We start from the raw sequence: 27723 nt of genomic DNA on the forward strand, positions 1-27723 counted from the left end.
CTGAGGTCTCCATGACAGTTTGGTTAGTAAGAAATTCATATTTAAGTAATGACTCAGACTTTTTTCTTAAAACTACTTTTTGTGAGATAAACTCACGAAGTCCACAAAGACTAACTAAATGTTCAAATTCTAACTTCTAATGAATATTTTGACATTTAAGTCTCGAAGGTCACCCTCATAATACTGAAGTCATCTCACTGAACTCAAAAATAATTTTAAAATATTTGGAAAAAGAACCAAGCAATGCCAGTAGTGCATGTTGGTCAGAGCAAAGAGTAAAGGGGATGACACATAGATGTTCCATTTTTCATTTCAAGCTATAATCAAGTTTGGTTTTTTCTTATTAAAAGCATTCAACAACTGCTAAAAACTTTATCACTTGTAGGTGATGGCTTGACGTTGCCATATATTTTACATTGTTTTAATAAAAAATACCATGTGGAATTATTAAAATATCTTTGTGAATGTATATCTGTATTTTTTTGTAAATACATTACATTGATGGGTTACATTTGTTTGGCAACCCAATTCACACTTGCATTACCTCTTTGGATTATTAAAAAGCTCTCCTGTGAAGTTGATAAAGCAAGTATCATTTTATCATTTTGCAAATAAATAGACTGAGATTTTTCCAAATCACCTCATATTCTGAATCAACTTTAGGGATCTTTTAACTGAGCCTTGCCCTCTTTTGGTGGTAGGAAGGGAAGAAAAGGTTGTCATCTGCTTCTTTTTTTTTTTTTTTTTTTTTGAGACAAGCCCTCCTTATGCATTTCAGGCTGGCTTTGAACTCACTCTAGCCTAGGCTGGCCACTATCAAGGTGATCCTCCTTCCTCAAAAGTTTCCAAAATGCAGTGGCAGATACAATAATGACTCCTAGAGAAAAGGCTCCTGAAAATATTCTAACTGGTCTCTTGATTTATCAAGAGTACTGCTCAGAGCTAGTAAAGAATAACATCGATACAGTTTTTAATTTATCTGCCAAAATTCTGGACTCTGGATTGCTGTACCTAGTTCTTTGTGTGTAAGGGTGAATATGTAACCTGAAATTACTAGAATATAAACTGGTATCACAACATATATGTATACTCATACACACATTTTTCCAAAGGGATATTAGATCATTTATTTATCTTCAGAATAATATTTAACATATTCCAAAATAGTACAAACCAAAGAAGAGTCACTCGTCCCCCTGGGATTCAATTTCACTAATGCTTAGGATAACTAAAACAATAATAATTACAAAAATGAATCTGTTCTCTTTGAAAAAAAAGACCTATCTGCCAGGAATTAAGTTCAGATCATTTTTACTTATACATGTAAATTTATACCATCACTTTGCTTTAGTGTAGCATTTTAACTTATAATAGCAGCCATTCACCTGCTAATACATGCTGCCTGGGTTTAATGAGAAAATTCTTATCTCACTTTCTCTGGGCCTCACCTTGTGAAGTCTGTCATTTCCATCATGATCATACACATCTGCTTGGCCAGTACAATGATATCATTGCCGCTGTCATCCCACTTGGCCACTTCGGCATCCAGCTTGCTTTTTTCTTGGTGGAATATCTCCACCTGTTCGGCTATTTTTGCTTTTTCCTCCTGCGGTAGTTGTGCCATGATGGCCTGTGTAGGTTATAGGGGAAAAAAAGTGTGTGACTATTGATGACCACCACAGCAGTACAGACTGTGTGGACTCTGCTTCTTGTGGATGGCAGAGCCAGATCTGGACAAGGTTTATGGGATGCCCTGCTTTTCTGGAACATGCATCTTTCTTATCTCAGAGAAGCCAAGAGCACAGGCTGGCAAGGTCCCCAAATTCCCTGTCCCCACTCTCATATACAAAATATAGAGAGAGATCCAAAAGTACATGCACACTGATGGTAACAGAACTTCTCTGTCGCTTTGATGACATATGTTTGTTGAAAAGAATCTATTCTTGGCAATTTTTATATTTGGTCTCAGGAAACTTTTACCAGATGAAAGAATGTACTTCTTTCAATACTGAAATCTGTTCAGAGAGGGGGGAAAAAGAAAAAAGGCCTTCTGTTGCTGGGAAGAAAAGGAGTTTTAAACCATATCTGAGCATTCAAGTACAATAGGGAGGGGAGACTATGAGTGGAAATGAAGGCGTCCACAGAGAGGTGCTAAACAAAAGTCCCCTCTGCAGGGCATTTCAGGAATGGCATGCCTAATCTTACCCTTCTGCCTTCCCATGTGGAACTCCCTGGAGAGTAAGATATATTCAAGTATGTACACAGAGGAGTTATCATAGGCGAAAGTATAGGCTGGCCATCCTTTATCTGAAATGCTTGGGACTAGAATTATTTCCCATTTTTAAACTTTTCAGGTTTTGCAAAATTTGTATAAACTTTACTACATGAGCATCCATAATCCAAATAGCTGAGATTTTTTTGTGTGTCACATCACAGTCATAGTTTGAATTTCTTAGGATTTCAGATTTTGAACATTCAGATTAAGGATGTTCAATAGGATTAGGAAACAAAGGTGATTTTTTTCAATAGTTGCTGGGTACAGGAATGTGATCAGAAATGTTAGCGGTTTTCCTTCTCATTATTCACAGACTTTCCTTTACAAATTTGCCTACTGTAAAATACATTTGCTAATTGATTTGTAAGTCAATACTTAAGGTACTTTAAAATTATTTGCAAATGATAAGGAAAGTAGCAAAAAATGGAGTCACCTGATGTAAATATTCCCAGATGAGGTAAACCAAGGCAATTCTCTTCTCTACTCTTTCTGCTTTCATTGTGTAAACAAGTGTCTCTTTTGCAGTCTATTTAGTACCATATTTTTCATATCTTTTTGGTGTTTTGGTGGTTTTGCTGTGGGATTTTTTTGCTTAAATTCTTTTATTGGTACATTTTAGGTATACAATATGTTTACATTTATCATTGGGTGCTTGTACCTCTACATGATACATCTTGGTTCTTATTTTTTCCCCATTCCCTGTGTTCCCTTCACCCCCGAAGGGTTTCTCTGTTTAAGTGGCCCCCAGGAGCAGTGCTGAAGGGCTTGCTAATGTCCCTAAGCACAAGAAGGTGGTGATATGCCTCAGGGAGAATATATAGGTGCTAGATAGATTTGTTTAGGTGTGTTAGTGCAGTAAGTCTTGAGTTTAATGTTAATGAATCAGTGATACAAAATAAGACAAAATGAATTAGAAATATAAGAACTATTAAACATGCTTATATATTGATTGGATGAAGAAAACTTTGTGAATTGCGGCTTTCAGATGCCTAAACTTGCTTTTACCCTAAGAGCAATAATCAAGTATTCACCCACTAAGTGTTCAGTTACTTGATAAAATATAACTACTAGAAATAATAATAAATGATTGTTTCTGTTAAACACCATTTGTGTAGCAAATCCCACATGAGATGTTTGGCACTATCTCATTACATCTTCCTAAAACCACATGCAACTGGACTCAAAAATTGTGGACAGTTTGTCAGTACTTTGTCTGTTGTAGAATACATGTGTCCTCCAGGAGAGCATCCAAATGTGTGTGACTTGGGGTGTCTACAGTTTTTGCAATGAACAAGTAAAATTATTCAAGGAAGTTGCTACCTAAATTGTAATGCTCCACCCAATATGAGTGAATTGATGGAGAGACAGCTAAGGTCTAACCAAAATAACAGTGGACATTAGTTTAAGAAAATTGGGGTCTATGGCACTCTGCTACTGATTTGGGTTAAGACCTAACTTGCTTATTATATCAATTTCTTAAGGCATAATATAGAAGTAGTACATAATTACCTAAAAGATCATGATAGGCAGCAAATGAAATTTTAAAATGTATGTTTTTCCACCAAAAAAATAAGAGTAAGCATGAATAATATTATTATTTACATTATAGTATCAAAATTTCTGCCATTAGTTTACCTTTTCGCTCACCCTTAGCTTATTGGGAAGGAATGGTCCCAGAGTCTATATGACTATCTATAAATAGAAAACTGGCATGATTCCTTGGGTATATACATTTATCCCAGAATTATGCTGAAGTTTACTTATATCATACTACTTCTTTCAAATATTATTATTGCCCTCATTATAATAATAATGATGTCTAAACCCAGAGAAATTAATTCAGTTCATAATACCACACAATTTGTTAGTTGTAGAAACAGAATTCAAATTCAATTAATATCATTCTTAATTGTGCATAACTAGATTACCATACAGGACTATGGTGTTTATGCTCTGCACAAGGGTTCCCCAGGCCAGTGGGGCAAGGGGCACTAAATTCACCAGCACTGCCCACTGGGCTGTGCATCCTGGGTTACAGTTTCATATGTCCAGAGTAAGAAACATCTTTGCCTGATTGCCATAAATGTGTCCTTGGACTAGCAGCCCAAATGCTGCATCATCTTATTAATACACACCCATGTTTTCTAACTTCCATGCATGTGTATGTATGTTTACGCAGTTTGGATCTGTGTGTGTAATTATAACCAATATTTTCTTTTCTTTTCCTTTTTTTTTTTTTTTTTTTTTTTGATATTGAGGGTCTAACTCAGGAACTTGCACTTGCAAGGCAGGCACCAGAACCAGTGAGCTAAATCCCTGGCCCTATAAATGATGTTTTAAAACCCAAATACAAAGTTAAATACAAAGTGGAGTAAATACGAAGTTAAAGAAAAATATTGAGAAAAATATTTTAAAGTACTTTTATAAACTTTATTATAAAATCCACATAATGTAAACAGTTTGTCATAAACACACTTTGGTGGTATTGTGCTGATAACAAAGTAGCTATTCTATTGCACTTTCAATAGGCTTCGATTTGAAGAAACTAAATACATACTTTTTTCTCTGACATATCCTTGTCTGGTTCTCTAATGATCTACTAAATTCATTTTTCCTCCTTATACAAAAGAGCTAATCCAATTTTATTTAGATGGCACGGGTCCTAGGCTACCAGAATGGAATCTGTTCACTAAGTGCTTCTCTATAAAACAAATCTGCAAGACTACTAGAAGACTCCAGATTCTATATTCAGCCCCAAGAGGAAACATAATACATCTTTCATTGTCCCCAAAAGGTTAATTTGTGCAGTGAAGGGTACATACTTCTCTGTCAACCATAGCACTTGAGTTTCTACTGTACAATTTGAATATTAACTGCTTTGCTTTGCTCAGTAATTAATTTCTATCAATGGCTTTCACTTGATTTCTCTATGTGCTTTCTTAAGGTACAGGCCTTCACATTCCCTGCTTAAAACAGAAACTCAATAAATACCTTTTGATTGACTGCTAAACCATTTTTATATTCATTGTCTCAACATATTTCAAGAGAAGTTGACAGATTTGACAAACACTTTCAAAGGACAAAATTCTGAAGAATCACTGGCCCCCTCAAAACAGATTAGCAAAGGAAGATATTATCTCAACTCTAGGGGTACTTGACCCTTATAGTACACTTAATAGTGTGTGATTTGGGTGCAAGTATCATTACATTTCTTCTGCTTACATAGTTATCAGTGAGCGGAAGTCTTTTCCTAAATATTCTTAAAATGCTCTTGGCTTTTAAAAATTCATAATTGACCTTTTCTGAAACTGGAATTTAAAAAAAGGTTATCCATAAACAGTAGATCACAAACTGCAAAATTTGCAAGTTAATCAAATTAAAATTCAACACATGATTTTTAATTAGGTCTTATCAATGTAACTCAGCAATTTGAAATGTTAACATATTAAAGCCATTCTAGCTAGGAAAAAAATAGGGGCTGTCTGTATTAAAATCAAATTCAATACAAAATATATAACATGCAATTGTTTATTCCCTCAAGTTAAGGGAACATGAAGAAAATTATGTTCATGGCCAAGAGAAAAGAAAACAAATCAGCTCTTTGTTGGTGTTATGTGATCACCAAGGGCAGTCTGAGAGTTTCTCCTACTTCTGTCCACTCTACCCGAGCACAATTTCTAGACTGGTTAAATCTGGGATTCAAACGGGGCTGTCAGAGATTAAAATCCAGGATTCCTACTCTTCCTCCCAGGCTCCTACTCTTTCCACTGAACAGCCAACCATTTGTTGTGATTAATGTAATACATGCTACCTATTAAAATAAAGTGCAAATCACTGATATACGTCGGCAATCATTAAAGAGATCTAAAAGGAGCACTGAATATAATTATTTTTACAATCTCCAGGAGAAAATTACTTTGAAGTATAGGGGACCCAAACCAACAAGTGTTCCTTTCTGAAACACAGAACAAGACTCTAACATTAAAGCTTCAAGTACAAAAGTGTTTATAAATAATGTTTGAAGGGCTAAAACCCAATGTGCCTATTTCTGCTCATTTGGTTTTAAAATAGGATAATAAATATAAGGAGTTAAGGAGTGGTTCCTTTGATTCTTACTAGTCTCAGACTGTGAAGTGAACTGGAAAATTGAGATAATTGTTCCATTAATCCAAGAGAAACCTCCCATGATTGCCTAAGATCTCTTTTTTAGGTAAGTCATTTGGTCAGACTGCCATTATCATCTTCATCAACAACTTAATAATCATTGCCTAGTTATAGGATCAATCATGACATAATACGGTTCTCCTAATGTCATTACGAGGGTTAAAAAACCCTTCATATCACCCTTACATACACTAGGAGATGAGGCATGGAATAGTTAAGAAAGTTGTCCCAAAGTTACACAGCTTCGCCAAGCCCATATTTTGAAATCAGGTCTGTATGACTCCAAATAATATATTCTATCACCCAGATTAAGTGTCCAAGTGTTGTCACTGACCAATTTTAACTATTAAAGCCTGAGAAAAAAGTTTATAAGATGCCATGCCCAGAATCAAAGGAAAAGAACCCCATGGAATATGAGATTAAAACCATATTATCCATTCCCATTCCTTCTCTCACTCCTCATCAAAACTCTATAGATACACAGCAGTTGGGGACATATAAAGGAAATAAGAAATACTTTAATTCTAGAATTTGACAGCAACATTGGAGGAAGGTAGTAAAGGCTAAGGTCACACTCTAAAGTCACTTTAAGAATTTCTCTGAATAAGAATATAAAACATGGCCATTGATAGGGAGCACTGGCTGCTGGAAAGACCTAATGCCTATGACAAAGACAAATTTGCCTCCTTCACAATTTTGACCACTTTATTACACTTTTGTGGTCAAAAGTTCAGCCATCTATCATCTCAGCAGTTCAATGCACCTTCTTATTTCCAACTTAACAGCCATAATTCTATGTCTCTGATTTGTCATCATATAATTACAGACTTCATAGAATGACTCAATAAATAATTCTGTTTGCTCCAAGTTAATCACACAGATCACATGATGGACCTCCAAGAGAAATTAGCAAGTGTTGGGTTATTGTAGTATTTTGAACCATGTTCAAAATTTATTTTGAAAAAAATTTCCAAGAAAAGACAATAGGGTGAAGAAATAAAAATGATAAAAACAGAGTCAACCAAATTTTGTTTTTACACAATATCACTGACTTACTATCTAACACAAGTAGCACACATGAAATAGAAGTATGTTGGGCCTCTATTCTTCCTTGTGGACCAATTGTGCCCCTTGCACAGGATCACCATCATAAAGCAAGATGAGAGTTATATGACATGTTTTGGTCTTTGATAAAATGAGTTAGCTGACCTGGGACTCTGTCTACACTATCAGTCAGTCAGTGAAATGAACTTTGAATTGATTAATGTTTGGATGAGTTGCTTAAACTTATCCTTTGTCACTGACATAAAAAGCCTAGTTTTTCTTCATTCTAAAGATGAATTTGACTTGACTGATGAATTTGTTTCATGTTATGCCAACACACCCTCAAAAATACTCTTGCCTAAGGATCTTTACGATTTTTAACAATTAGGGAAGATTAAACAATCTGCAGAGAATTTTGAAGGAAGGGGGCTCTCTACTCTCATGAACTTTCTACTTCACCATCATATGATCAGAAGGGATTTCTCTTCCAAAGAATGATGATTATCAGAGCCATCCTTTCTTGAGTACTTATTACACAATAAATACTATGCCTATTATTTTATAAATACTAAGTATTACTCAAAAGCATACTATCAAGTCTATCATTCACATTTTACAGATGATGATATCTGAAGATGATGGGTCTGTAACTCAGACGTCAAGCAATGTATAGCTCTGAGCAAGGTCCTAAGTCCAGGTTTTACAATTCAAACTCAAATTTGTCCTAAAGCAAATCTACTGTGCTTTTGATGTTCTTTTACCTTCTCGTTTCTTCCATCAATGTCCATGTACATCATCTAGATCATTTAATTTAGGGATGAAAATATTAAGGCATAACACACCTCAGAGAAGTTGGATTTTAGGCAAAATGCTTTTCTTGACTCAACACTTTCTTTGTATTCTCTTCATTTTAATCTTTAATTGGTTGTTTTCTACTTTATTTCACAATTGTTAAGATAGTGTGGGGTCTTCCCAGTCCTCCTCTTAAATTATTATCCTTTTCTCAACCTCATTCTTTATATTTATTTTTTTTCTCTATGTAGAGGATTAGAATATCTAATTCTTAGTCATACTATACTTTCTTTGTTTTTTTCCTCTATGGAAACTGAGGCTTTAAAGAGAGGGAAATTTCACCCTTTTATGCAATCCATAAGGATTTCATCACCCACCACTTGTCTTGAGTACTTATATCTATCCTGCAGGAAGTATAGAAAACCCAGTTTGCTCTTCAACAATTTACACTGGTGACCATGTCATGGAGTATTCAAATGCCATGAAGACCTAACATATTTCTGTGACTCTGTATTTTCTTTTTTCTATCACATGGCAGAAGATTTAGCACTGGGAACAGGTAGGTAAGTGGGGGACACTACTTTTCTCTATTTGATGACCTTGAACCAATGTGTTCTTGAGTATCATATAACCTAGCCCAGAACATGGTGCTATAAACCATTTAACAGAGCAGTACTCTGATACCACATTGCCTCTTATGCTGTTAACAAGCTTAGAGATCTCAATCAGGACAATAGTGAGTGTGCTATGCAAAATTTAAGCAGTGTCCCTGTTTATCTAATTACGATACCCAACCCAAGTAAAATCCATTCCACACATTAAAGTTTGCTTTGATACAGCTGCTGTTTCAAGTGACTGACAAAGGGAAGAGTTAAAAGCAATCAAGACCACTAGTGGTTAGTTTCACTGTGTAAAATGAGAATTGCTATAGACAGTGCCAGAGGAGAGCACCATTTCCTGAGTCATCCAATCTCTGGAGTCCCAACTTCTGGAATTCAGAAATTTTCTAACCATTTCAGGGGGCATAGCTCCTATGCACAAAACCAAAGTTCTGAAGGTCCACTCACCCGTGCACTCTGGCCTGCAATGAGCTGGTCATCCTCTGTCTGAACACTTGTCCGGCTACGCACATCATAATCTTCCTGCTCAAAGTCAGAATCATCTTCTAGTTCTTCTGGGGTCTAAACATTAAGAGGAAAAGAGAAAACTTTTACAGAAATTTAAAGAATATTCAAAGTGATAATTTGCATACCCATCCATATACTTCTTTATTGCAAAAGCTAAGGAGCACCCTGGGAAGATCTATAGGGTCCTAGGCATAGTAAAAACTATGTGGGTGATATTGAGTGGAAAAATCCTGAAAATCATGCTGTTCTAATTTACTTGTTTCAAGGAAATTCATTTTCCTTATTATTTCTTTCTATACGTGTCCTAAGTCTGACGTTATAAAATGCTAAGAAAAATTATGTTCGGTTATTATTTACACCCACCTAAATCTATTATAACATAGAAAATAACCGCATTAAAATAAAATTTCAAACTATTCTGCTTCTAAAAGTCCTTTTTGGTCTAGTCTAGGTCATTTTTTCCTCAATAAACAAAAGGAATGACAATCTCCAGGTGAGTGGTTAGAAGTCTTGAAATACCTGGTATGGTCACTAAACCCCGAGGTATAGAGGTTACAGGTAGACTTTACAGTTAGGACTGCCTGAGTATGAATCCCTGGGTCCCATGAGCAAACTACCTGGCCTCTCTGAGCTTCAGCTACCCCTCTGTAAATTGGTGCTGATAATAGTAGCTGTCTCCATGACTGTGGTGAAGGTTAAGTAAAACGCTGTGTAAAGAATAATCTGACACTGGGGCTGGGGATTTAGCTCAGTAGTTTCACTGCCTGCTGCACAAGTGCAAGGACCTGAGTTTGATCCCTGGTACAAAAAAAAGAATAATCTGACACAAAGTAGACATTTAAAAAATATTTGCCATCATCATTATATAGAATGTTGAAATACATTTATTCAATAATTTTAAAAAAGGAAAACTACCAATTACAGTGGTGTCTCAATTCACAAATTTAATTTGTTCCACAATTCTGGAAAAGATGGCCACATTCATGTTTAAGCATGAAAGATAGCTGTGTCATGGTCGTCTTCTGATGTAAAGTAGGCAAACAAAAACAGAATTTTGGAAAACACTTCTGTTTGTGAACCAAATTTTTCGCAAACAAAAGTAAACCAAGGTACCACTGTACTTAACATCCACTATGGATTAAAAATTTTTCCATGTATAATATCAGCTTCATTCAAATAAGCACTATGAAAGAGGGGCCGTTTTCTATTTAGAGATGAAAAAAACAATGTTCAAAGAATTTAACCAATGTCCCTGAATTTAACAATGTATTCCATGTCCCTGAATTAGTTATCAACAGAACCAGAATTTAGACTTACACACGCAAGTGTGCCTAACTCTGAATACACTGTACTTTATTTGTTGTTGTAATGGTGGTGGTGGTCCAGAGTACATGAAATTTTTTCATATAACCAGTTAGGCAACAACTAGAGCTACAAAAAGGCATTATGGAATGTTAATGGCTTACTCTAGAGTTAGATTAACATTCTTTCCAATCTATAAAATCCATTGGAGAAAAGATAAGAATGAGAGCCAGTGTAGGGGGAATGCCTGTAATCCCAGCACTGCAGGAGACTAGGAGGAGGATTTCAAGTTCAAGCTCTGTCTGAGCAACTTAACAAGACCTTGTTTTAAAAGAATAAAAGCTGTGGGGATGTAACTCAGTGCAAAGGCCCTGGGTTGAAGCCCCAGTAAAACACACACACACACAAACACACACACACACACACACACAGATAAAAATGAATCTATAAACCATGGAGTAAAAATGAGTCCCAATTTTAATGGCAGTGATAAAAAACAACAAGTATGCACTGCCTAATAAGTGTCCATCTCTGTTTTCTCTAAGTGTTTTGTACACATTGACTCAGGAAGATTTAACACACTTATAATGTCAATACTACTTTCTCCATTTTACAGGCAGATAAATTGAGGCATGAGACCTTATAACTTACACAAAGCATTTTAAGTCAGGCAATTTCAAGTGTGTACTCTAATCTATTGTGCTCAATTAGCCCTAAGCAGAGATGCTTGGGGAGTAACAAAGATGGTACACAAGGACAACAGGGGGCATCAGTGTGAGATGGGCAGCTTGACTGTCACCACAAACTGAGAGCAGGGTCACTCTCCAGTGGTCTGCCTTTCAAAAGGACATACCAGTAGCACTGAGGATGCAGTTGGCCACTCCTCATTCCAAAAGGACACATTTTTATTCTGCTGATCTCTTTGGCTACCTCAGTGCAATTAATCAGGTGTGGTTATTGATGAAACCTTGAGCTTGGTCAGACAAGCATAAAATGGGGTCCTTCACGCTAATACCCCATTATGCCTAGTAATTTTCCATATTTTAGCATATCACTCTTATTTTTTCTTCTTTCTTGCCATCAACTTTATTAACATTCACTCAGTCATCTACATACATTCAATTTTCTTTCATAGGAATATTAAAAGAATAGGAAGGGAAAGAGGTTTTGTTCCCATATTCTATTAATTAAATAGGGGGTAGAGTATGGAGAACCTGGTTCAAATAACTGGTCATGTTTTTGTTTTTGTTTTTTTGGTACCAGGGATCGAACTCGGGTCCTTGAGCTTGCAAGGCAGGTGGCGGAATCACTGAGCTAAATCTCCGGCCCTGGTCATGTTTTTATTGTGGACAGAGATAATATTCTCTGTTCATTCCTCACTCTTCTGGAATGTACAGAGAAACAATTACAGCAAGTTGGTAAATTCTGCTGACAGATGAGATGACAAGATTACAAGCACTTTTTATCATTAGTTCTTGAAAGGGAGAGAGAAAAGTAAAATAAAAAACCTCACACAACAGAAAAGAAGCAGAATATGACAGGGCCTATAACACAGTATCCAAACATCTCAGTGATGTGGGCCTGGAGTACATGACTCAATGACAAACCCAAAGCAACACCATAAGGCTGGTAATGAGGAGCTTTTCTTCAAGTGACAATACCCTCAGAACCAAAATAGAGTAAACATTTTAAATTAAAAAAAAAACAAACCTGGATGTGGGCCCAGGGGACCTGAGTGATTAAGACTTAGCCCTGCTACTCACAGCTATGTCTTTGGGAAGCCATTTAATTTTGCTGCTTCTGTGTCTCTTCAACTATAAAATGGAATTTTTTAATTGTATTTGCTCTGCCTGCCTCACAGGACACCTAAATGTGTGTGTGTGTGTGTGTGTGTGTGCACGTGTGTGTGTGTGTGTGTGTGTATCTTGCAAGGTATCAAACTGAACTAAATTTATAAATGCTAGTGATAATTAGTATGCTTAATAAAACATAACACCTAATAACTACAATAGCAATAATAGCAATCATTCTTTACCACCCACTGGGACAGGCATTCAGATAACAGACTTAATCCTTACAACAACTTGATGAAATAAATTTTTAAACCTCTATTTTGCAGACGTATGTACAGGCTTAGCATCATTAAGCAAAATATCCTTAGTATCACACTTAGCAAGTGGTAGAACTGGAGGGCAAGTTTAGGGTCCAGAGTCTATGTTCTTAACCTTCAAAAATACCACCAAAAGTGGATGAGTTTAAAATATTTTCATGTGCCTGAAACATATAGCAAATCCAACCCAGCTATCTATATAAATAGTTCTGTACATGTATAGTTGGCTAATTGCATGTAAATGTGTCTCCTACTCACATTGTTATTTTTTGAATTACTCCATTAAAAAAATATGAATATTAGTTATTCAGTCAAATACCTCCATACATTAAAGGAGACACATAAAATTGGATTGTTTACAAATGGGCCCAGAGAGATCAGATTTTTCTTGTAAGGTAAAGACATTTTTAAAAATATCCAATTCACTGGAATGAGGCTAAAGACTAAGGATCAAGCCTCAGCTCTGCCCTGAGCTGCTCCCAGAGAGGACTTTTTAGACCAAACAAAAATCACTTTGGGCATGCTCCCATTTCCATGCATTTGTTACCCTGGAACATGGAATCTAATCTGCAAAATGGCACCTCCAAAATCTCTCTCTTGTAAATCTGCTATTTATGCCCATTAGTTGATGCTCAGTACAGAGGCCCAAAATGGCATCTTGTCCAGAGACACACACCTCAGCTGCAAAACAGGTTCAATCTACAAACCTCTTGTATTCAATCTCTACAATCACCTCTTGTTGTGACTTGTGTCTACATGTCCCCCCAAAGCCTCAGGCAGTCACGGGGGGTGCTTTTCAGAGGTGCCTGTATCTAGAGTGTGTGGTGCTGGGATCAAGGGTGTGTGATTACTAAATCAGTCTACTAATTGGTTTGGCATAGTTCTTGCTAGGATTAAGGGTGTGAGTTCTACACCCACCCTAGTGCGGGTATCCTGTGTAAATATAAGGGACACAAAGAGGGCTAGTGTGCTTTCACCTGCCCTCTTGCTGTGGAGTGTTTCTCCTCTGTGATGCCCCTGTGCCATGCCACCCCATCTTGGAGCCAACCGACTATAGACTGAAACCTCTACAAACCGTGAGCCAAAATAAACCTTTCCTCTTCTTTTTTTTTTTTGGTACTGGGGATTGAACTCCAGTCCTTGCACTTGCGCAGCAGATGGAGAAACCACTGAGCTAAATCCCTGGCCTAAACCTTTCCTCTTTTAACTTTGGGTGTTGGGCATTTTGTTTCAGCAATGAGAAGAGTAACTAAGACACCTCTATACAGAAACAAAGTGAGAAAATGTAGAAGAATTCAGAGTGGTTTCCCTGGAAAACTCTGAAACCAGACTTGTTTCACTTGTGGGTAAAATGCATTAAGAATCACTTAAAGAAAAGGCTCAAATGTAAATGAGAATTTCTTTAAAAGAAGAAAGGAAAATATAGGTTGGCAGGAGATTTGGGGTAACAAGTAGGGAAGAATTTCCCAAGAGAGCTATATACCACTGGAATGAGTTGTAGACTAAAAAATAAACCTAGAGATCTAAAATCAGTATTTAAAAAATTCTCCCCAGTCAAGACCAACTGGCCACAAGTATTGTATTTCTAGCTTGAATTACTGTGAAGACCTCCTAATTGTTCTCCCAACTTTGATCTCTGCCCCCTAATTTATATTCTCAACAGCATAACTGGAATGGTTCCATTAATATGTGAGTTAGTTAATGCTATTCCCTTGCTTATAATCCTCCAATAGCTCCATCTCATTCACCTTGACCCTGAGGCTGCTGGTGCAGCTCCAGCTCCAGCCTTGCTAGTCATCATTTCTTCTGCCAGAAACATATGACCCCCAAAACTTGATGGTTTATTCCTTCCTCTTTCTTCAAGTCTCTTTCCAATGTTACCCAATCACTTACCATCTTTCGAAAAATTCAAGTCCAACCTGAACTCTGTCTCCTTTGTACTGCCGGGCTTTTCTCCAGAGCATAATATTTAGTGTTATATATACTTGTTTGTTCTCTAGCTCCTACCAAAGTAATATTAATTGCATGAGGACAGGGACCTACTTTGTTCACCTCTGGATGTCGAGCTCTTCCAACAGTGTGGGACATCTAGTTATGCATTCAACAAATATTTGATAATTGAATGATGAAACACTTTAAAAATATCAAATTGTATTTGATTAACTAAAAAGACCCTACCAATTTAATGGGACCCTATTGATTTTCTGGACAATGACAATTTATACTAAGTAAAATTTTATCTTGCAGATAGCTTCTAAAGATTTTTCAACCTTTTATTTTCTGTTTTTATTAGTATATGTTTACAGTACAAAATGTTTATACTCCTTGTGTAGAATTGGTACATGTACATAATACATCTTAATGCCTTTATTTTCTACTTAGGACAAATACTGACTCCACACACTACAATTTTAAAATTTTGGACTTACTTAAATTCTAACCCATTAGTCAATTACATAAAGATAAACTTCATCCCAGCAGGACAAGAAGAAATATTTCTATGAAAACTCCTAACTGCTACATCTGTGATAGCCCTTTATTGGCTATGGAATATTTGTTTCTATTTACAGATAAGGAAACTGACAGGAAGAGGAAGTAATCAGCATACTGGTGACTCCAACTTAGTTAAGCTCTAAGTTTCAAACTTCACTTCTTTACAGTCTCCTCCTGGTCTCAGTAATGTTTTTCTAATGCCTGTAGCCTTAAAACAAAAATCCCTAGGAGCTCTGCTAATTAAGCAATTTAGTTCAATCAACTTATCCATTTTTTGTGACCTAACAAACTAATGTTGCACTACTAACCTCTCAACTCTTGGAATCAAAACAGATACCTGTTGATGCCTAAGACTGCTTTTGACCACAGTAATCGATACATACCTAGCTCCACAACAACCTCATATCATCAGAAATTATGTGCCAACCTGATGACTAACCTGTAAACTACCTCCAGCTAACATGTTACACAGGATCTAAGAGGTGTCTATGTATTACCCTTGAAACTTTAAAATATCTTACAATGTTCCAGGCCACCTTGGCGCACAATTTGGGAGATGTGAAATTGAAATACAGACCTTCATCTGAACCCTGTCCCAGACCTTATTATTTTCTTCCCTTGTCTTTGAAAGCATCACATCTAACCAAATTAATGTGTTTCAATTATAATAAATTAATATATAATAAATTAATATTTATTTATTTTTAATTAATGTTATTGGTATACTTTAGGTATACAGCATAATGACATTCATCATTGGGAATTTGTACCTTTACATAATCTATCTTGGTTCTTAATTTTTCCCCATTCCTCTACCCTCCCTTCAACCCCTCCATTCCTCTCTATTTACATAGACTTTGTTTCTATTTTTTTTCATTTTCTTATATAAATTCTATTCCCTTCTTTCCTTTCCCCTACCCCTCCCACTTTTCCTTCCCCTTAGCCCCTTTTCTTACCATTTCACATTATATGTTATACCTTTTAGTCTTTATTGACACTTTCATTTCTCACACCAGAGAAACTATTCAGTATTTACACGTGTGCCCTATTTATTTCACTTAAGAGTAGAGGCACAGTTTGTAATAGCTAAAACTTGGAAACAGCCTAATTGCCCATTAACTGGAGACTAGATAAAGAAAATGTGGGGGTTTTTTTTAATTAAATGGAGTACTACTCAACCATAAAGAATGAGAAACTAGAGACATTTATAGGTAACTGGACGCACACTGAGGTCAGTTATTAATATTTAGTGCAGAGATACCATCGTAGTCTTTTCTGGGTCACTGTTAGGAGGAGCAGCTACTGTAATATAGGTGTTCTGACATCAAGATATTATTTCTACCTTACCACTTATCTTGATTTCTAAAACCAAATCTTTAACTCCTTGTATCTTAAATGTATACTTGGTCCTCATTATTTGCAGATTCCTTTTTTATGAGTTTGTTTCCTTATTAAAAATTTATTTCTAATATTAAAAATCAATACTCATAGTGCTTCTGTAGTTATTTCCAGTCACAAGAGTGTAAAAAATTTCAGTCACCCAACATACATCCCTCTAGCTAAAGTCAGATAGCACAATGCTCCGCTTTCTTATTTAAGCTCTTATTCTGTAAACGTGTGTCCTTTTCATCATCTATTTAGTATTACATTCTTTATGCTTTGAGTTGATAATTTTCTGCTTAAAGTGGCCCCCAAGAATAGTGCTGAACTCTTTGTGGTCTAGTGTCTTCAGGTCTCAGTATGGCGGCATGCACCTCACTTAGGGTGGATAAGCTTTGCTCCAGTGTAATTAGTGCTAGTGGCTGTGAGTTGAATGTTAGTGTATCAACAATATATATTAAATGAAGTGTCTTTAAAAAAAAATATGAAACAGGGTTGTGTGTTGAGCAGTTGACAAAAAGCATAACGAGAAACTCAGAGGAGTCTAATTCTGTATTTCTCCTAGGCACAGTAATACAGTATTTGGTAATTTAATGTTCACAGTGAATTTATAAAACTATTGTAGTTGATGAGATCTGCCTATACAATAGTCTGACAGATTTGTCTATTCATTTTCCAACTACCCCACAAGGATAATCAGAAAACTCCTACGTATCTGAAAGACGACACAGCACAAGTCTCGGCAAGAAGCACACAAAATATAGGTGCATGAAGTAGATGAAGTATAGACCTGAATGAAAAGTAGGGTCCTTAATGGTAAGGTGGGAACACAGAAAGAGTAAGCTTTGCCCACTTCTAATGGTAGGCTGGAGCTGGCCTGGAGGTCTCAGACACCAACATCCCCGTTAAATATATATTGATTGCCGAGAGGCAACTTGATGGAGAAGTTGACCCTTCAAGGTCTTTTCTGTATCTCCTTTTTTAAAAGGAAATTTCTTTCTCATAATACAATCAATTCTTTGGGAGAGGGCTCAGACAGGTATGTTGGAAAAGAAACAGGTCCCACTGTCGAATAGTCTTTCCTGATTTGGTACAATGGAATTTGTGTATGTAATGTACACTTAGTCATTATATTCAGATAAGAAGCCAAGAAATTATTTAACTACAAAATGAAGCCTTTTGTGTGCCAAAATTAAAAGTATTTTAAAAATAACAATTTGTACATACAGTACATTTCTCTCTTCCTAAATTTTAAGTGGTGTGAAGTTCATCTGATCAAATCACTTGAAATGTTGAGATAGAGAAATGACAATTCATGTGACAATGATACGACATTTTATCTAAAATTGTGGGGTTTTTTTTCTTTTTACAGCTCATGAATGAATAAATGAATGATGGCTATAAACTTCCTCAGCCTTTTAGATAAATGGCTGTCACAAAAATATGAAAGCTAACAAAGCAGAAAAATGGCAAGAGAGGGAATATGTCTTGAGAATTATAGTGGGGTTTAGTGCCAAATGCTTTGAGAACATAACTCTCATGGTCTATTACCTTATTTTACAAGTTACTCTGTAATTGAGGAGATGATCTAATTTGTTATGGGCTCAAAAGGCTGACTATTCTTTTCTTCTTTCAATTCTCACATCCTTTTTCTCTGTCATGTTCCCATCTTCAAAAGAAACAATCTCTCTCTCTCTCTCTCTCTCTGACAAATACAAATACGTACAGTACTCTGCATACAATACATACAGTCAAAATATTATAATGAAGGGAAAACAAAAAAAGATGATCATTCCCTTCCCAAATTTCACATTCAAGAGAAAGTAGTAGACATAAAAGGAAGCAGTGTAATAAATACTATTATAAGCAGAAAGAGTTAGAGGTGGTTAAAAGATAGGGTCATTATTATTAAAGAATAAAATGTGAGGAGAGAATATCTGAAAGATGGTCATAGTTTTGCAGGTATAAAATGGGTACGTTAAAAACACAGGAAATTACAGTTTCTGAATTCTAAATTTCAATCCCATATGGTTAAGTATAATTAGTATTGCCTGATACAATTTATCAAATTCTGTTACCTTTAGGAATGGGCCATGGAATTATTACGAAAGGAAAACTTATGGCTTAAGAAAAGATCAGAAGATAGTGTCTGGGCTCTCAAGTGGAATGGACTGGGTATTTTAGAAGAAGACAGATGTCAATAAAGAGCAAAAAAGTATTTCTGGCGGTGGTCTGCCCCAGGCTTCATTTTCAGAAGCACTGAGTTGTGCTCTGAGTACTACAGTCAATAGGGACTATGTCTCTATTTAATGGCTTCAAAGACTCCAGGGATTGGAGAAGATCCACCCCACATCTAAAATCCTCAAAGAATTTGAGAAGTATTGCCCAGAGAGAACAATACTTCACAGATACTTCTTCAAATACCTGAGAGACTACATACAGCCTATGAAGAAGATGGTTGTACTTGCACTGTAAGGTTTGTTAGTAGGTTGGTTTTTGAAGGGGGGGTGTTGGTGTAGGTGCTCAATGATTCCTCTGAGAGGAGATTTCCTACGCAAGCTCAGCAGATATATGGTTGTTTCAATGACCGGCCTCAGAGACAACTTGAGGTGTTGAGCATGTAGATACTATCTAGGGCTGGCACATCGAGGTCATTACCTGTAAGGTATGTGCAGCTGTTGAAAGATTTAAATGTAGCTGGTGCAACATGTTGAAATGCTAAAACTACCAATACATTTGACTAAATGAAATATATGATTAAGGTCATAATTAATGTCACTTGGGCCTTTTTCATTTTCTTTTTAGTGTCTATCGTAGAACTTTCAAAATTTAAAATATGGCTCATTATAATTCTATTGGGTATCCTTTCCTTGAAATCAGTATAGCATAAACCCACTCTCTGCTTCAATCATAATAGCCAGAAATCTATCTGGGTCCACAGTTACTCTTCTGCATACGTAGGTTTGAAGAATGAGTCCTGGAGCTAATCAAACTGTACCCTACTATGTCAAACTGTTGTTAAGGAGGGAAAGAGACTTAAAGTGAACTATTATGCAGAAACTAAATGGAATGAGCTAAGCTATGTGTCTTAGAGATAGATTCAGGCATATTGATGAACAAAACAAGTTACAAGTGATACAAAATATGAGTTTTCAAGGCAAATATAATGTGTATATTTAAGGTTTGATTCTATAAGTGATTACTTAGGTAATGGTTCAGAAAACTCACACCTTCCTGGCACCATAATTCTAAGGATGGGAAGCTAGTGCTATGGGTGACTGGAGAAGATTTGATATAAGACTATCGAGTCTTATGCATAATGTTTGAATTATTTTTTACAAGGAAAATATACTTATCTATAATATTATTGTTATTATGTTAACATTACTAAGTTGAGTGATCTCATTTCTTTCCAGCCCAGAATTCTCTGATCTGGTAGGAAGATAGTGTTAGCAATAGGTACTAATAGAAAGTAGCAGGGATGTCCCTAAATCATGAAATTTGGGAAATAATAATGTAGATGAGCATCACATCTTAGGATATTGAGTACAAATCTGGGGTTGTTAGGATCACTCATCCCTTTATAAGTAGAAAGTCTACCACCTGGTCTGACTAAATACAGAGCAAAAGATTACACTGAGTAATTAAAAAATGAAGAAGACCTTAACTCTTTGGGATCTGTTTTGGTCAGATCTGAACTAAAGAGGCCTCACATACCCTGATCATCAGCACAGCCTTTCTGATGTCCCGAACACCATCATACACCAGGCGAGAGGCATCAATGAACTCATTTTCTTCAAAGGGTTGAGGGACATTGGCACTCAGGGCTTCAATGGCAACCTCGACTTGTTCAGCAAACCGTGGCATCACTGGATTAGACAAAGAGAAAAGCAGTGGAGTTAGCAGTCTTTCTCTCAGTATCTCTCCTGTAGCCCTTGGGTAGGGTTGCAGGACCTTCTCTCCAGTTTGTGGTGGACCCAATATAGTGGTCTTTGTGCTCCTTAAGCACCAGAGGGGCATGGTTATGGTTTGCAAAAACAAAACTTATGAAAGCCATCCAAGGTAGTAGGGTATAGTATATGAAAACCTGAGTTGAATTCCACATCTGCTTGGTACCAATGAAAACACTGGCCAAGTTTTCTTAACTCTTCCAAACCTGCTTCTCAGTCTATAATTCATAATAAGATCTTGCTCCTGGATTCAATAGGATAATGCATACAAAAGTATTGAATGGAATCATCAAAAAATTTTTAATATCACAAAATACAGTCATAGATGGTGAACAGCAGACCTTAACCCACATGGCTTCAAAACAGCAGGTGAGTAATATGATCTCATCCATTCCACTTTTGTCAAGGATGCAGTGATGAGGGGGAGGGTTTTGTGGTGGAAATGGTGAGAGTTTGTAGAAAGACTATCTAAGAGGAAAGGGAAAACACAAGATACTCAGCAGAAAGACCTACAGGTATTATTAGGGAGCTCAAAGATAAACTGTTCCATTTTATCAAGACCACTTGATGTAAAAGAAGATGCACAGATAAGTTTTGAAAATGCTGACATCTCTTTCTTTTCACAGGGACACCTGCATACCCCCTGAAGGTTTGTGGAAAATAAACTCAGTGGAATGTCTGGACTACTTAAAAAATGCTGCTGATTCACTGATTCTCAAAAATTTTAATTCAATTTTCTCAGCTGTTATCTTGTAACAATCAACTGGCAAACAAAAGCCAAAAGCACAATTCATTTTATTTACAAGGATAATAAAATAGAAACATTATTCATCTATTTCCATTTCTGAACTTTCACGCCTGATTCATCTTTATACTCATTTTCATTCTCTGTGGATATGGTAACATCCATTTTAATCCCTGGTGTGAGAAACTCTGCTAAATTACTTTACTCTCTAGGGTCAGAGTATTCAAGATAAAACATTCCTACAAAAGTACATTTCTACCAGTAAAAATCAAGTATTTTTTTAAAAAGTAGAGGGAGGGTTAGAGTGATGTAGAGTAACAATTTTTTTGACAGACACTATCAAAACCAAAATATATGTAGTGTGAATTTTCTTCTGCAGTTGAATTATTATGATTTTCATTTGGGATTCTGAACTGCATTTAGATGGAAAGAATCTGGGGAATACTGAGCTATGCTGATGCAAATATGAATCAAGTAAAATTGAGGTGACTGATACACTATTGTGCCGATTTGATCATTATGCTGTATGTACGTGTCTTAAAACCTCACACTGGGTCTATAAATCTGTACCATGATTATACAGAGATTTCCGGAAAAATTACAAAAAATTACACTTCTAAAACCAGTACATTAAATTCATGTTTGGGTGCTATAAATATACATTATGATTATATGTCAATTACAAATAAAAGTTTTAAAACTGTATTTCTAAAACCAATATATTAAACTCAGGTTATTTTAGGTATTCTTTTGTATTGGGAATAAATCTTTTTGCATGATTGAACAATACGGATAATTGAAATTGACCTCCTTGAGCACGAAAGTATTTTTGTGTTCATTTGACATTTGAAGATGAGTATCTCTCTTAAATAAAACTAGAAATTTCCTTTCTTAAACTGAAACTTCTGAGTCCTATTAATTCTATTCTGTTTGATGGCTAAGATGCCATGGCCAGGAACATCAATGATTTCACAGCTTTACATAATATCAGGTGACACATATATGAATATGATTTCTTGCACCTATTGTACATCTGATAAAGGATTAGTACTCTTATATAGAGAGAGAATAAAGACATCTGAAAATCAATAAAAAACAAGCACTATATTCAAGAACTCTGGATTACTGATAAATACACAATAAGATGCTTGGCTTCACTAATAATTGCAAAAGTAACAGTGGAAACAATCAGATATCATTTCATACTGGTGGTGGAGGGGTACAAACAAATTAAAGCATAATAATTTTACTCAGGATGGATACAGGGGAACCCTTCTATAGCAGAATATATATATATAATATATATATATTCAGAATATATATATTCGATATATATACTGGGTATTTTGACAAAATCTAGTAAAATGAAGCTTTCCAGTCCTCAACAGTAAATTGGGGAATATTTAAGCTAGAGGGTGACTAAATATTAATTCTTAAAGAGATGCGGAGTAGGCAGGCTGAGCAACACTACGCTGGAGTCGCAAGACTATCTATGTCTTTGTGTCTCTATGGCTACAGTTGTTTCTTACTAGGTTGCAAATCCTAAACGTTAAGAAAAAGAAAATTATGTAAAATGTGAGAATGAAAATAACTGCTTTCCCATAATCCTCTTAAGGAGCTACGCCCCAGTTTTATTCTGATTCCTCCACTTGGAAGGAACCACTGTGAAGTGCTCACTCCAGATTCACAGGCAGTATATCAAGACCGACCAAGCATGTGAATTCAGGGGCAGCCAAACTGAGACCTGAAGTGGAAGTTTGACCAGAAAAAGCCAACTGAAAAAAAAGGTCATAGATCATTTGTGAGAAATTTTAAAATACAGAGTACTTTGTATAATTTAAAGGTGTTCTGATACTTCCTGAAAGGACAGATATTGCTTTAGATGAAGTATTTACTTTTGAGTTAGAAAAAAGAGGCATCTGTTATATTAGTGCCTGGTCTTTTATTATCTTTCAATTATTTATAAGCAAATAATTATTATTATTTATAATTCAAATATTTTAAAAAATATTCTCAAAAGTGAACAATAGGCTATAAAAGAGGTCTCTGAAAAAACAATGTTCTATTACATGGCATAGAACAAAACAGAAACCAATTTGATCAATAGCACTAACAGGAGAAGTCCCTTAGAAGTTCTATGATCAAATGCTTAATAGTCTACCTTAGTAAATGTCACCTGGAAAGCTGATTTATGTTGCACTTACTTCCCATACCTTGCCCCCATGAACACATCTCTACGTGCTTGAAGATCTTTGTGAGTTTAGAAGGGTGAAGCAGCTGTATCAGGGTGCTGTATCTGTGCAATGTTACCCTGAAGAAAAACTGAGAGGGAACAGCAATGGGTGACAGGCGATCTTGCCTCAATTACCTATCGACCTGACTCTGTATTCAAGGGAGAGAGAAAAAGTTAAATCTAAAAGGAGCATTTTCATGAGGGATGCTCTGAAGAAAGGGGTCTGAAGAGGGGTGTCAGAGAAGACAGAAATAAGGCCCTTTTAGGAAAATATTGGAAGAGAAATACCATAAGGGTTTTAAGGAAAAAAAATAAATAGTGGGGGGAAAGAGGTAAAAACCTTTTTTTCTGTGCTCTGCTCATTAATTAGCACACTCAAGGCTTATTTTTATACAGCTAGTCAATGCTGCTCCTCTGTAATCAACACAGCTTTGCTCTTCACATTGTTGCTCCCTTCCCTGGTTTAGTTTTACCTTGTTTTGCTTTTTTAAGAGTGGTAAGTCAGAAAAACAAATGTTTATAGAAAAAATGATCTCTCCTGGCAGAATCCAAAATATTAGTTTAACTATGAATTCTTCTAACATTGCGGTAGTGTCTGAAAAATTAAATGCCACAATTGCAATACTAAGAGAGAAAAGGTTTTAGATTACTTCAAATATGACATTGTTCTGCTTCTCGCTAATTGGGACAAAACATAGCTTTGCCTTTGAGATTCGCACATTACACATTAACAGAGTTTTTGATATCAGATTATATAAATAAAAGTTTCTACTTTCTGAATTGTATCCAAAAAAGTAGGCACTGCTTTACCATTATTTTTCAGAAATGCTGAATTGCTCTTAATAGCTTGTCCTGAACAAGTGATCAAATTTGGGAATAAACTTTTAAATTCTAGCTGTACTTTTGTATGCACACTGCATAGTGTAGGCCACAAAAAGATTACATTCCAGAAGTAATGAAATCAGAGCTAAGTATGCATATAAAAACCAAGGTCACAACTTTCTGGTGTTGATCGAGATCCTAAACCCTAAGTGAGGAAGTTTTCTCCAGAGAGTCTTCAGAGGCAACGTTTCAGACCACAATGTGTGTCACCCAAATGAATGAGAAGCTCTGTTAAGGTGCAAAAAGGACTGCTAAAAACTGTAAGGGAAAAATCCAAGGTTAACCAGAGATAGGAGAGAAGAAAAGCCAGCCAACCCCATTGCCTCTGAGCAACCGTCTAAAAAGCCTGTGTTGCCACCTTCAACATTTCAGTGCTTCCCTACAATGCAGAGGGAACTGTAACACCGCTTTAACAAGATACAAACACAAATAATCAACTGACACCTACAGTTTGTCTTTCACTGTTTCACCGTCTATTTCTACATATATTTAAATGTTCCAATAAGACTGAATTATGACTATATGCCCAAATATGACATGGAGACAAAACATTTCATCCCAACATATCCATGAATAACTTATTCTGTCATACTGAAATATACTTCCTTCTCTTTGGTCATATGAAGGACGTGTATCAATCTTCAATTTCCAAGGTTTAAATTAACTGCCATCATGAAGCTTTCCTTTGTCCCTAGATACCACAAATCATACATTTTTTTTTGTAATTTATAGCATCCTGATCATGGACACATCACTGCAGACTTGGAACATTAGGATTGTTCTCTGGCATTTCTGTATGTCAACTGCTTTGCATATGAGTCAGTTTTAGGAAGAGCCCATATATTCTTCTTTCTTTGCATTTTAAGCCCCTGTCATGCTCTGGCTCAGAGACTCTAATTGGGAAGAGAAAAAATAAGAGGCAAAAGAATGAGATAAAAGGAAAAATTCATTCACTACTGAACACTCCAGGGACAAAATGAGTAGAATCATATCTCACTGTATCTCTTTTTCAAGCCATCATTTCATATTGGTTCAGTAATTTTATTAGTTTCATAAGTCATTAAGCAAATTATTAGTGGACATTCTAGGTTTAGTCTCTGGGGATGTTTCAGAAATCTGAGCTTCAAATCATTGAATCATTTTAAGATGAAGCATCTTTGGCAGGAGCTTCACCACTGAGCAAAGAGAAAGATTCATGATTCTATCCTCCACTAGACAATGTATCAGGACTGGAATGGAACTGTGGCTCATTCCAGCTCAGGAACTGCTACAGCACTCTTCCCCCATTGCAGTAATTAAGCCTTTCAGCAGTTGGAATTAGGTAAAGTATTAGGTGTTATCAGAGTAAATGGGGCTAGACATAATTAATCTGAGGAGACTCTGAGATGATTCCAGTATTCCTGATACCAGTGATGGCGAACCGTTTAGAGACCAAGTACCCAAACTGCAACCTAAAACCCATTCATTTATCTCAAAGTGTAAACATGGCAATTAAACCTGAATAGTGAGGATTTAGTTTAGAAAAACAACTGTTATCCAGTGCTAGGCTATTGGGTCAACTTGGCTTGTGTGCCAAGAGAGAGGGCTCTGTGTGCCTGCTGCAGTACATGTGCCATAGGTTCTCCACCACTGTCCTACACCAAACACTGGATATTTGATATTGTTTCTACAGATAAAGCATCCTTTCTCCAAAACAGCTTTTATCAGATACTGCCAAGGGATAATTCAGGTAGTTGCTAGTACTACAGGAGAGGTGAAGAGACAGTAACTAAGAGTATGATATAAACCACTAGGGGCCTAAACTTGCCCAAAGGGAAGTCTGACTGGCATTTATAAGGTGCTAGATGTGTCTTGATGTTTCAGCACACCCATGGACCAAAATCAGTTGTAAAGAGTCTTTTTGAGCCTGAAGTACTAAGTCACAGTCCTTGCAGAAGTAAGAGCTGATTCAACATGATTCTGTGACACACCTGTACATTTCAAAAATGAAGAAGGACAACCTACAGAGGCTTGCTATCATTCTACATTAGTTTAGTAATTTTAGTAAATAGCATCATACTTATGAATTGTTAGAAGGCCTTACTGGTTTCCTCACTTCTTCACAAAGAGATCTTTCAAAATCTTGAGTTCATAATCTTTTCAGAAATGCTTAGTTTCACCTTCTGGAGATAAAGTAATCAAATGGACCTGTAAGTCTGCCTCTTGAATATTATTTAATTTTTCTATGTAATTACAGAATGATGTCCTCCACTAGATGCAGATGTACCTTCCCTACAAGGTATAAGGGTGTTTAAATTCTGTTGAAGCCAGAAGTTCCTGCCCAAACCTTTCAGTCTGACCCTGAATTTATACACCCTAATCCTCGTTATGACTTTCATTGCTGCTAGTTATATAACAAACAGACTATGGCAAAGGATGAGATGGGCCTTCTGTGATAAAGATATAAAATGAGTTGGGTTTCAATCTTGTTTGACCTTTCTTGCTCTTTTGGTCACTTATTATGATTAAAGCCAATTATTATATAGTGAATTGCTCTATGGAAAAATTCATTTGGCAAGTAACAGAGAGGGCTCTGGTGAACCCCCAGGAAAGAACCGGGACCTTGAGTCCAACAACAAATAAAGAAGTGAGGTCTTCCTCAGCATATGAGTATCTGGAAGTGAAGCTTTCACCAGATGATCCTTAAAACACCCATATCTCTCACCAACATCTTGACTACAGTCTGGTGGCAGGTCTTGCACTAAGCCATTTTAAGATTCCTAGTCCAAAGAAACAGAAATAATAAATGGAATGTTAAGATGCTAAATTTGAGGATGATTTATTACACAGAACTAGATAACTAACACAATATTGTATGCCAAAAATGAATATTATCAGTAAAGGTATCTAGCATTATACAGTAAAATTTCTTAACATTTGCAGCAGCGATGCTAGGTCTATGTTTTTGGTGTTTTGTTCCGAGAATCTTGATATTTGATTTTCCACAAGTTATTTAACAAATTTGAGCTGCACTTTTCTCAGTGTAAGACAGGAACCCTTCAGGTTTCACATAAAGTTTAGAAATAATACGTTCAAAAAATGTATTACCAGTTGGGTTTGGTGGCATGTGCCTGTAGTCCAAGCTACTTGGGGAGCTGAGGCAGGAAGATCATTTGAGTGCAGGAGTTTGAGACCAGCCTCAGCAACAAAGAAAGACTGAGATTCAAAAGAAAATACACAATTTGAT

The 27723-nt window shown here is 36.1% G+C and overlaps 1 protein-coding gene across 10 annotated transcripts in view; it reads right to left on the reverse strand.

Annotated features, from left to right (window-relative positions):
* Ctnna2 (catenin alpha 2) overlaps nucleotides 1–27723 on the reverse strand; it is a 1179603-nt gene that overhangs the window by 70740 nt on the left and 1081140 nt on the right. For all 10 annotated transcript variants that reach the window (XM_004844636.4, XM_004844634.4, XM_087201964.1 and 7 more), the window contains 3 exons: nucleotides 20405–20556; nucleotides 9343–9456; nucleotides 1449–1630 (listed from right to left, as the gene is read on the reverse strand). In XM_004844636.4, the coding sequence (XP_004844693.1) occupies nucleotides 1449–1630; nucleotides 9343–9456; nucleotides 20405–20556 (448 nt within the window). The remainder of the gene's footprint in view (nucleotides 1–1448; nucleotides 1631–9342; nucleotides 9457–20404; nucleotides 20557–27723) is intronic.

The sequence above is a fragment of the Heterocephalus glaber genome, unplaced genomic scaffold, assembly GCF_053883595.1.
Source record: "Heterocephalus glaber isolate CG9 unplaced genomic scaffold, H.glaber_assembly_v1.0 deba00000470, whole genome shotgun sequence".
Taxonomy (NCBI): domain Eukaryota; kingdom Metazoa; phylum Chordata; class Mammalia; order Rodentia; family Bathyergidae; genus Heterocephalus; species Heterocephalus glaber.